This window comes from Dasypus novemcinctus, chromosome 12 (assembly GCF_030445035.2).
Source record: "Dasypus novemcinctus isolate mDasNov1 chromosome 12, mDasNov1.1.hap2, whole genome shotgun sequence".
NCBI lineage: Eukaryota > Metazoa > Chordata > Mammalia > Cingulata > Dasypodidae > Dasypus > Dasypus novemcinctus.
In genome coordinates, this window is record NC_080684.1 from 24,374,013 (window position 1) to 24,385,583 (window position 11,571).

Genomic DNA, 11,571 nt, shown 5'->3' on the forward strand with positions numbered 1-11,571 from the left:
AGCTTTCATTGAACAGACTGTTCTGCCTCAGCTGGGTGGATTTGGCAGCCTTGTCAAAAATCACTTGACCACAGATGTGAGGTTATGTTTCTGAACTATCAATTCTGTTCCATTGGTCTATGTGTCAATCTTTGGGCCAGTACCATGGTGTTATTTTACCACTGTAGCTATGTAATATTACTTACACTCTGGAAGTTAGAGTCCTCCAAATTTGCTTTTCCTTTTTAAGAGGTTTTTGACAATTCGGTACCCCTTACCGTCCAGAATGCACAACAATCTAATCAAGTGCTGAAATCACCTGCAGTTGCTCTGAGTGACTGAAGAAATACTGTCCTGTCTGCCCTTTTATGGGTGGGGATGGAACCACAGGCACCCAAAAGACCATTGTGTGTGGGTTGAAAGCACCTACAGTTGCCCAGAGAGGCTGGCAAGGCACTGCCTTCATCTTGTGCTATCGTGGGGTGGGGGAAGGGTGGAGCCACAGGCACCCAACAGTCAAGTTCATGCAGACCAAAGTGTCTACAGTTTCCCAGAGAGACTGAGGGAACACAACTCACCTTTTATCCTATTGGAGGTCAGGGATGGAGCTACAGATGTCCAATTACCCAGTCTTTGTAATCTGAAAGGCCTGCACCCAGAAAAGCTGCAGAAACACCATCCCCCTCCTATCAGATTAAGGAGGAAGTAGGAATGAATCAAAGGTGTTCAACAAATCTGTCTGTGCTTGTTGAAAGCAACTGCAATTGTCCAGAGAGTCCAGTGCACATCCCCTTCACCCCCATCTTCCTCCCTGCCAAAGGTGGGGCTGGAGCTTCGGTTAGAGATGCAATTTGATCTGGGTGGAAATAAGCCAGTCCTACTATCACTGTGATTTTCAATCAGTCCTGCTTCCTTCATGCTGGGGAGCAGAGTTAAAATTGTGGCTACAGGCCTCTTTCCAACTTGGACAGTTTCAAACTTTAGCTGTCTCAGGATTATAATTTATCAAGTTGAATTTATTAATCAATAGCTAAAGTTGGTACCTGACCATCTCTTCATCCCCCATTTTTGGGAAATGGAGCTTCCAAATCCAGCCACAGAATAGCTCTCAAGGTGGCTTGCACTGCCAGTGGAGGATGAGCACCAGCCTCTGTCATGTGGAGTGATCTACTCACAAGTATTCACTGCATATGGACAGTCTCCTCCTTCATTCTTTCAAAGTTGTTGCAGGATTCTCTTCTTGCTTCTTGCCACCCCACCCCCTCCAAACTTGTGCTTAAAATAGCTCTGGGTGATTATTAACTCCCCTGTAGAAAAAGCTGACACTTGGAGCTCCTTACTCTGCCACTATCTAGCCCCCTCCTCTCTCTGACATTTACTTTTGATTCTTACTTTGAGTTTTCATTTTTCTGCTTATATTAGTTCTTGCCTGTTGTCTACTTTTTCCATTAGAACCCTTAATTTATAAACCATAGCTATTTTACATACGTTGTCTTGTATTTCTAGCATGTGTTTCTTTTCTGTATCTGGTTTATGTGCTTGCTTTGGCTTTTTAGGCCATGTTTTCCTTGCCTTTGTGCATGCATTGTAATCTATTGAAAAACACACATGATTTATTGGGTAAGATTAAATGTTGCAAATACTTCATTAGTGTGAGCATAGAATAACCTGGATAGGAGTTGGGCTGGGTTTCCTATAGTGTAGAGGAGGTGCCAGAAGCTTCAAATTCCTCTAGTGTCCTTGCCTTTGTCTTCTCTCTTCACTTTCAGTGTCCAAATAGTTCCTCCTCAGAGAGAGTCTTTTCCTTGCAACACTTTCATCTGTGACCCTCTGTAGCCAGTTGGTGAGATGGCAAATGTGTTAGAGGGGCAACAATATATAATCTTATAATTAAATCTCAGTCTTTCTATGTACTGTGCTTCTGAGAATTTTTTTAAACACATTTTTTATCTTTTTTGAAATATACCTAGATTATACAAAACATTACACTAAAAAATATAAGGGATTCCCATATACTCCATTCCCCATACTTCCCACACTTTCCCACACGAACAACTTCTTTCTTTAGTGGGTATACTCATTGCAATGATTAACACATTTGGAGCATTACCACTAAGCATATGTTATAGTTAACATTGTAGTTTACACTCTCTCCCACTCAATTCTGTAGGTTATGGCAGGATATATAATGGTCTGTATCTGCCATTATAATGTCGTTCAGGACAATTCCAAGTCTGAGCATTTTTAAGGGTTTAAATTACTCCATCTGACCGTAAATGAAACAGGAATTTGGATAGAACTAGGATGTAAGTAATGCCTTTCTCCCATGTGGAATAAGACTCTGGTAAAATATTTTCCTTGAGTGTGTAGGCCTTTGCAATGGAATATTTCAGAATAGTTATTCTACCCACTCATGCCAGTACCAGGAGGAGGCCCTTTTCAGCTTTTTCCCTGAGAACCTGGTGGTTTCCTGCAGGTACAACCCATGAATTTGAGGCCAACTTTGGTGGTGACCCTCAGAAGTTTTTCACTCTCCTATCAGTCCACACTCAATATCCAGCAATTCGACAAATTGTCATTAAATTGTTCCTTCAAATATACAACTCCAGTGGCTTCTGCTCCAGGTAAGCACTTCTCAACTGTGCCTTTCTAGATTCTCCTGCTTCTACAGATTTCAGGGAGCTGTTTCGCCCTGTGACTTCACCTCTCTGGTTGATCCACGGTCATTGATTTTTACCTTTTTCTTTTGGTGAGGCAAGAATGTTGATTTACAATCTCTTTTACACGTTGGAACTGAATGCAGATTTTCAGAGGGCTTTCTCCATAAGTTTTTACATTGTCTGTGAATAAAATTGGTTTTACTTCTTTTCCAATTCAGTGTATTTTATTTCTTTTTCTTTTCTGACTGTAAAGGTTAGAACCTAATATGAAATGTTGAATGGCAGTAGCAAGAGGAGGCCTCCTTGTCTTATATTTTTTAAAAGGTGAAAATAGCAAAGATTTCACCATAAAGTAAAATTTTAACAGTAGTTTTTTTACTTTTCTTTACCATTGTTTGATACCTTTTGATATTTGCCTTTTATCAAATCTACTTGCTCAGAGTATTTTTTTCATATTTGCATGTTCTACTTAATCACTTTTGTTGAATCTATTGATATACACTCCACTTGGCTATGACTCAATTAGGTTTTAATATATTATTGGCTTTACTTGCTTTTTACAAAGGTAACTCTTTTTTTCCCCCTAACAATGTCATTTTCTGGTTTTGATCCCAGATAATATTGTCCTCATAAGATTATGATTAATGTTCCCTCCTATAAAATTTTCTAGAACAGTTCATGTACAATGGGTATTCTTGTTTTCTTAAATAATTGGTCGAACTCATCAGAAGACTCTGAGTTTTCTTTTAGAAAACTTAAGTACCGTTTTAATTTTTGCAGTAGATATAGGAATATTTTTTTATTTTTTCATGAGTGAACTTTTGTAGTTTGTATAGTTCAAGGAATTTTTCCATATCCTTTATGCTACCGAATTAATTGATTTAAGGTTCTTTTAAAAAAAGCTCTTGGTAATCCTTTAATATTTGATGAATATCAGTGATGTTTCCTTTCTCATTTCTGATATTGGGGAAACTCTCTTGGATTTCCCACTGGCCCTACTACCAGTGATGTATGCTGCTTCCTTGCTAATGTGGTGGAAGAGTTTCATCTGCCTTTTATTACTTGAACAGTTTTCCGACCATCATGATAGTAACTGTAAGCTGACGCAGCTGTGGTGAACGCTGTAAAACACCAAAGTATTTGAGGATAAATGCTGTCAGCATAATTGAAAACTGGAGGCCAATGAAGCTGCCACCAAGATTAACTGGACTGCTGTCTTTACCTGGAATAAGATCTACATAGGTCAAGCTAACATACAAGATGCTGGTAAGTATTTTATCAGCAAGTGGATCAAGAGTACTTCCCAAAACTGATCTGTGATTGGCCCAGTTTTGAGCAATAAATCCATCCAACAAATCAGTCCTGCTAAAGCAAAAACTTATAGTGCAATATTAAAATCTTCTTCAATAATCAAATAGCCCAAAACTGGGGCCAAGCCAATTCTCGTCATAGATAACGTATTTGGGATTGTCCATGGGTTTTCATACAGGCTGGTGGTGCACGCCGGGCCCGCCGGCAGCCCGGGAACTTGGCGGCAGCGCCCCCTCCAGCCACGGGCCCCAGGACCGCTTAGTGGTTTCGCGGGCTGGCCCCGGGCGGAATTTTAGGCCTTTAAATTTCTTTCTCAGTACTGTTTTAATGACAGTACTCAAAATTTTAATATATTTTTCTTTTTCTTTTGGCTCAAACTGCATTATAATATTGCCCTTATTTACTCTTTGACCCATAGGTAATAGAGACATGTTTTAAGTATCCATATATTAGAACTTTTCTAGATATCTTTGGTTTCTAATTAGATTGTGTTGTGTATGTGATTTGATTCCTTTAAATTTGAGTTTGTGTGTGTGTGTAGTTCAGAATGCAGTCTATCCTGACAATAATTTGTGTTTACTTTGAAATAATGTATATTCTTCATATACTGGGAGGACTCTTCTCAAATTGTCACTTAAGACATCTGTTTGGTAGGGCTTTTCAAGACTTCTATATCCTTACTGGTTTCTAAAATTATTTCTATAAATTATTGAGATAGGATGTTGAAACCTCTAACTGTAATTGTGGATTTGATTATTTCTTCTTGCAGTTCTATCTTTTTTCCATGTATTTTTAATTTCTACTACTATATACATAAATATCCAGGGTTGTTCCATCCTCTTGATGTAGTTATTCCTTTATCATTGTGCAATAACCATGTTTTCCTGCTTTTTATTCGAGTATTTTTATGATTCCATTATATAATCTTTGTTGTCTTATTAGCTAAAAAATTGTTATTTCATTTTAGAATATGTTTTAGACATCTAATATAATATTTTAAGATGCATTTTTAATATATCATAATTTATTTTGAGTTGCTATTTTGATCTATTTTCTTGTGTTTTCTTCTAATAAATGTCCCAAGATCATCTGATAAGTAACTTTTTCAAGACTCCACAGCTACTCAATGGCAGAGTCTGTACTAGACGACTGTGTTCAGCATATGTGCTTAGTACCTTTACGTTTTACATCATTTCAATACTAATAGGCAACAGTCACCCAAATTTAAAAATCACTCTTCATACCACACAGCTGTATATTACCTATTCTGAGAAACACTTTTTAAAGAATTATGGCTGTTGGTTTTCCTGAGAACACTAAAATAAGGCAAACACTCATATAGCTTGCAGAATTAGCAGACTTTTAAAAAAATTATATTAATTGTCTTACTGGAGTCAAGAAATATGATGTGCTAACTGTAATTCAAAGGTCAGCATGTTTCTCCAATTTTACATATACCTAAAAAAATCCTTTCATCTACTTTACCATCAAACAATTTCCCTTAATTCATGTCATCCTCCAAATGACACCCATTGTATAAGAGGAAAAAGAAGAAGGACAGGTTGTCTCAGTTTTCTATGGTAGCCATTATTAAATGACTTCCTATTCTTCATATCTTGTCAATACCCAGTCCTAAAACAATGGCCTGAAATCGCCCTGTTCTCACTAACTCTCTATACCACCTATTTCCTAGTCTACTCTCACTCTATTTTCTTTGAGGTCTCACATGAAAAAATGTGACATCCTGGGAATCACTGGTTTCTTTATTTTTCTTCATGTTTCATATTTTTAAGCCACCCTCACCCCAAGAAAATTTCAAGTTTATTGAAAATGTCTTCTTATTCCTTGATTTTTCCATTTCCCAATACTAAAAGTCTTACTTGTAGGTTACAAAATTTTTTTGATTGGACACTGCAATTCTCTGATCTTCCATCAGTCTATTGCTGTCTTGTGACCAGAGTTATTTTTCTCTATGCTTAAAACCCTTCTAGGAATACATATTACTATAGAACAAAAACCCAGGTTCATGCTTTGAAGTGTTCAAAGAATTATTTTTTTGTATTGAGAAAAATAAATTTTAATGTTAGAGTTCAGGGTTGGTTAAGTAGAGTACTTATGTCATTATTTATTTATTTTTAGATTTATTTATTTATTTCACTCTTCTTCCCCCCCCCACCCCGGCTGTCTGTTCTCTGTGTCTATTTGCTGCATCTTCTTTGTCTGCTTCTGTTGTTGTCAGCAGCACAGGAATCTGTGTCTCTTTCTGTTGCGTCATCCTGTTGTGGTCAGCTCTCCATGTGTGCGGCGCCATTCCCGTGCAGCAGACGGCACTCCCTGCCCGCATCAGCATTGTGCGTGGCCCAGCTCCTCCACATAGGTCAAGGAGGCCTGAGGTTTGAACCGCGGACCTCCCATGTGGTAGAATGATGCCCCAACCACTGGGCCAAGTCTGCTGCCTTATGTCATTATTATATGTAGGCAATGTCTGACCCCCAATATATACAGATGAGTGGTTCCCTCCTTATTAAGAAGGAAAGATCCAGTCTACTGAAAACTTCCATTTTTCTAAAAAATACATGATTGTAATCATACTGCCTCTAAATTCTACATAAGCATTCAGTTCAAGTTTTACTTTGGGATTCTGTGTGTATATGTAGAGAAATATATAGATATATAGATATACCTATAGAATTATATATATGTTGATATATATACATATATATACATATATATCAACATATATTTTAATTTATATTTAATTTGCATATATATGTATTTATGTATATGCACCTGGTATATGTCTAGTATTGGAACCACTGGAGAATTTATTTCTAATATTTTAACTTTTTTTCCTTTTCTATTCATTTATTAATTAGTGGAGTGTTGGATATTCCATCTTTCTAAAATTCGTGTAAGTAAATATGTCTGTTTTTTTCCACTTTTTTTTTTTCTGTATATTTTGAAAGAAGGAAATTACCAGAACAAATGACAGTTAGAAACCTCATATGGCAAGTGGAGACTGGAGAAAGGAAGATGGTGCTATTAGTAGATTCAATAGCCTTCTAAGCTTTCATTCATATATACATTCATTTAATTTTTTAAAAAGCCATTAGATTTCTAGATTCAGGAAATGTGGCAAATGATTATGTAGTTGGACCTTATTCAGACTGCACATACCTTTCATCTTAGAGTTTTCAGTCCTCAATGGAAACTCTGAAAAACCTAAATCACTCAACCACATAAAAATGAATTCTTTAAGATAATATCTTGAATGCTTCTTTGTCATTCTCTAGTAAAATAATAGGAGGAAAAATTAAATAATTCAATATGCTATGGTATCTATTTACTAATGCATAATTCCTAACAGTAATCTTTTTCCTGTAGAAATTTGCGTAATAGTACTTTTTTCCACATAAAGGAGGTAACGGTAACCAGACTCTTCTCTGTCTAATATGCTCTGAAATGCTCTCTCAAATGGTAATTGATTTCCATGATTGTCCAACCAAAAGCCTTATTCACAACAAACTTAATAGCCTTTCTGCACTCTTAGGAAGTCTGGTCTTGCCCTTTCACCATTTCCATCTCTTTCTGCATATGCTCAATTGCATTAATGATTTCAATATGAAGAGGGATAGAAGATATAATAGGCTGTTCAATGACTGTATTTAAATATTTTCCATAGCTCTCTATGAATTAGAGGTAAAGAAAAATAACTGAATCTTAGGAAACCAAATGGAAAATATAAAAAGTATTTAAAGATAATTGGATAATACCACCACCCCAGGAGGCATAAAGTTGTTTCTATATAGATGGCAAATGTGACTTGACTTTTATAGAAACACAAATGAGTAGTGTGTTAGAAAAATGTTAAGACAATTTCTCTATTCTTACTTAGAGGAACTTAAGTGCAAGCCGTCTGGTTATGACCAAGGTGGAAATATCTTGAGTGTTTAATATAAACTATAGTGGGGTTTTTTCCTGTTGTTCTTAAATTCTTTATTCATTTGGTTCACTTTTCATTTTGAGTAATTGAAATATGTAGGACCAAAGGTAATGGTGCTTCCAAAATTACCTGACTGGATGAGTCATATTTAGATTTTGAGATCAATAAGCTCTTAATGATTACAACTTTTTCTTTAGCCAATCATCATCTGTTATTATTATCCTAAGGAATTCAATGGTTCATGAATGATTACTACTCTCTTGAGAACATTCCATAATATCCAAAGCATGAAGAATGCTGCATGGGAATTAGTATGAATGAGGTTCCAATTCTTAGTAAAATTAAGAAATTTTCATTCTTGGTCATGCTTCAACTTTATATTGGTGAAAATCAACTGTGAAAATGCTTATTCACCCATGAAAGTAAATGACTGTTTTTGCTACTAATTGCTAAGAAACAATATCACAGTAATTGTAATGTGATTAGGAAAAAAATAGTGGTATAGATTATTTTGTCTGCTTATTATATGAATATAATTTTTCTCATTGTGAAAAGAAAATTATTTTTAAAGTATTACAGTGTATATGTTAAAATTGGTTTAGTTCTTTATTGCAAAGTCTATAAAACATAGGACCTACCACATGTAGTTGCAATCAAAGCTTCATTGTTTCACAATAATTTAAAGTAATATGTCACCTGAGCACCTAACAGTTTTACTTTAGGAAAAAATAATCTTTACACCTTTACTCCTGAATTGACTATTAGATTATACTTCTTCAGTAAGTTTCTGTTGATTAAGAAGATCGACTTTCTCTTACCATTTTATTTTCTACATACTTTTTTTCTCTCATTCCTATTCTCTGACTATGTCATGCATCTAACTATCCTATCCTATCATGTGTATATTCATTTAATTAACATTGGTATAGTTTTTCTACAATCCTAGTTTTCATTTTTGTACTTATGATTGCTTGATATAGTTTTCCAAAAAAACTTGTATTGTTGCTTATCTTTAAATGAGTTCCCAAATAAGGAACTCATAGTTAAATAAGTATTTAGTGTTCATTTTGTATTGCTATTATGTTCACTCTGGTTGAAATAAAAATGTAGAACATTGCATGAAATTTCAATGGTAAGAAATGTGTGAATACTCGAGGACATCTCTTCTATGAGCAATAAGAAAGAGTACTTTTGTCAGTAACTTCGAAAACACCTAGAGTGCTTTACAGTAACAAAGATTGTCAAACCAGACTGAAAAATCAGGAAACCAAAAATCAAATCCACTTATGTATATTTAGACTTATAGTTACTGTCCCAAGACAACCCATTTTCTTAATCATACATTGGAGTTGAGGGACTCATTAACTGTAGAAATAAACTAGAACAATTTTTTCCTTACTCAAATATCATTTTCTTGGATATGCAGGAAGGGGAGAGGAACTTTCTGTGAAGGAGATAATGGAAAGATAAGGTGGTATTATATATTTACTAATAAAGGAAAGGTAAGACATTTGTAATTTATCTATCATTTCCAAGATATATTCTAGAGAAAAATTATCTCATAACCATTCTTATTTTCATTCTGCCATTTTCTTCACATCAATAGAAAATATCATTTTTATCCTTTGAAAGAATCTGACTACGAAATATAAGTTTTATCATGCTTTTAGAGACCATGGTTTTCCATGCCAAGTGTGAATGGCAGAAATAGGGAAATCATCAGTTCAATAATCATTTTTAGAAAATATAACCATAGGAAAAATGTAAAGCAAATATCATCTTTTCTATTGCATTAAAACTTTGCTATTGTTATCTAGGAAAACTAACACTAAATCAATATATCCTCATGTGGAATAACACAGAGAACAGTTCTGATGACACATTTTATCTTAAAATTCTAGTTAATATTTCAACATATTTTAAATGTGCATTTCAATAAATTCAATAAGACATTTTAATATTAAGTTTAATTTAATAACATGATTTTCCCAGTGACACTGAAGACAACATTTTGGAGATATTAAGATATGTATTTTTATTTATTTCACACAAAATATATTTGCATGTGCTTTGTAGTTAGCTTCTTAATTTATAGCACCTTCTGTTTTATGGATTGATTTCATAATCTACCTTTCCTTGATTTGAGAAACAGTGGAGATTATTGGTTTACCTAATATTTAGATATACAAGTGAGAAAGCAGGCATTTTATATGTACTTAAAATAATTAAGACCTGGTTTTTAGGCAAATTAGAAAATAGAGGTGTTCTCATATAAATAGGTCTGGCTGAAGGAATGCAATGAGATATTTATAAAATATTTATATAGAGAAGAACAGAGAGTTTTTTTACTCAGTTTTGCTTTCAAGGATATATATTTTTATATAAGCACATTCATAATTTTGAAGAAATTGCCATCCTCTGCACCATGTTCTTGAAGGCTTGCTTTACTTGCTGATTCCTTAGTGTATATATGAAAGGATTCAAAAGGGGGGCCACTGAGGTATTGAGCACAGCTACTCCTTTACTTAAAGAGACTCTTTCCCTTGCAGAAGGTTTAATGTACATGAAGATGCAGCTGCCGTAAGAGAGGGAGACAACTATCATGTGCGAGGAACAAGTGGAAAAGGCTTTTTTCCTTTGACTGGTGGAAGGAATCCGCAGAATGGTCTGGATGATACAGGCATAAGAGAGAATAATTAGCGTCAGGGTGACCATGAGTGTCACCACAGCTAAAAAAAATGCCATGAGTTCTAGAAATCTCGTGTTTGTGCAAGAAAGCTGCAGAACTGGAGAAGAGTCACAGATAAAATGATCAATTATATTGGAGGCACAGAAATCCAACTGCAGCAACAGGACTACTGGTGGGAAGATGATCAGGAATCCTGCCAGCCAGGAGCTAAGGACAAGCAGAGCGCAGACCCTGCTGCTCATGATGGTCGTGTAATGAAGGGGCTTACAGATAGCCACGTAGCGGTCATAGGACATGGCGGACAGAAGGTAAAACTCTGTCACCCCCAGGAAAATGAAAAAAAATAGCTGAGTCACACAGCCGTTGTAAGAAATGGTTCTGTCCCCTGTCACAAGGGTGACAAGGAATCTGGGAATGCAGGCAGAAGTGAATGATATTTCTAGGAATGAGAAGTTCCGAAGGAAGAAATACATGGGAGTCTGGAGGTTAGGATCTGAGAAGGTGAGGGTGATGATGATGAGGTTCCCAGCCACGCTTAGCATGTAGGTAAGAAGAAGAAATGTAAAAAGTACAACCTGCCAATTTGGGTCATTTGTTAATCCCAGAAGAATAAACTCAGTTACTGATACATTATTTCTCATTATTCTCTTTCTTTCTTATGGTATATTCTTGTTTTTTTTTTGTTTTTTTTTTTTCTGTAAAGTAGGTGAAGAAATAAGAAAGCTCTCACTTAAATAAACAATTTAGAAGACTTAAAAAATTGTTGCCTTTTACTTTAAACAAAAATGACTTTCTTCTACATAGAAACAAAATGCTTTATATAAACTATTTTTTTACCTTACATGGCAAATTAATTATTCCTCTATTTCTTCATAGTTTCTCATGTATTTCAGTATAAATCTCTGTGTTGAGTGTTTCAATATATTCCCTGAAAAAAAAAGGGGAAAGAAAGAAATTAAGACCTGTGAGATGAAAATCTTTATTGTAAA

General features: G+C 35.1%; 1 protein-coding gene and 1 pseudogene across 1 annotated transcript; both read right to left on the reverse strand.

Moving 5' to 3' along the window:
* Window positions 1–3,683: 3,683 nt before the first annotated feature.
* On the reverse strand, window positions 3,684–6,955 carry LOC111761677 (cardiolipin synthase (CMP-forming) pseudogene; annotated as a pseudogene).
* On the reverse strand, window positions 6,952–11,223 carry LOC101420560 (olfactory receptor 6C75). Its single transcript, XM_004482572.4, has 2 exons — window positions 10,318–11,223; window positions 6,952–7,017 (listed from the first exon to the last, which is right to left on the reverse strand). The coding sequence occupies exons 1-2, from the start codon at window positions 11,221–11,223 to the stop codon at window positions 6,952–6,954; spliced, it is 972 nt and encodes a 323-aa protein (XP_004482629.3).
* Window positions 11,224–11,571: the final 348 nt, after the last annotated feature.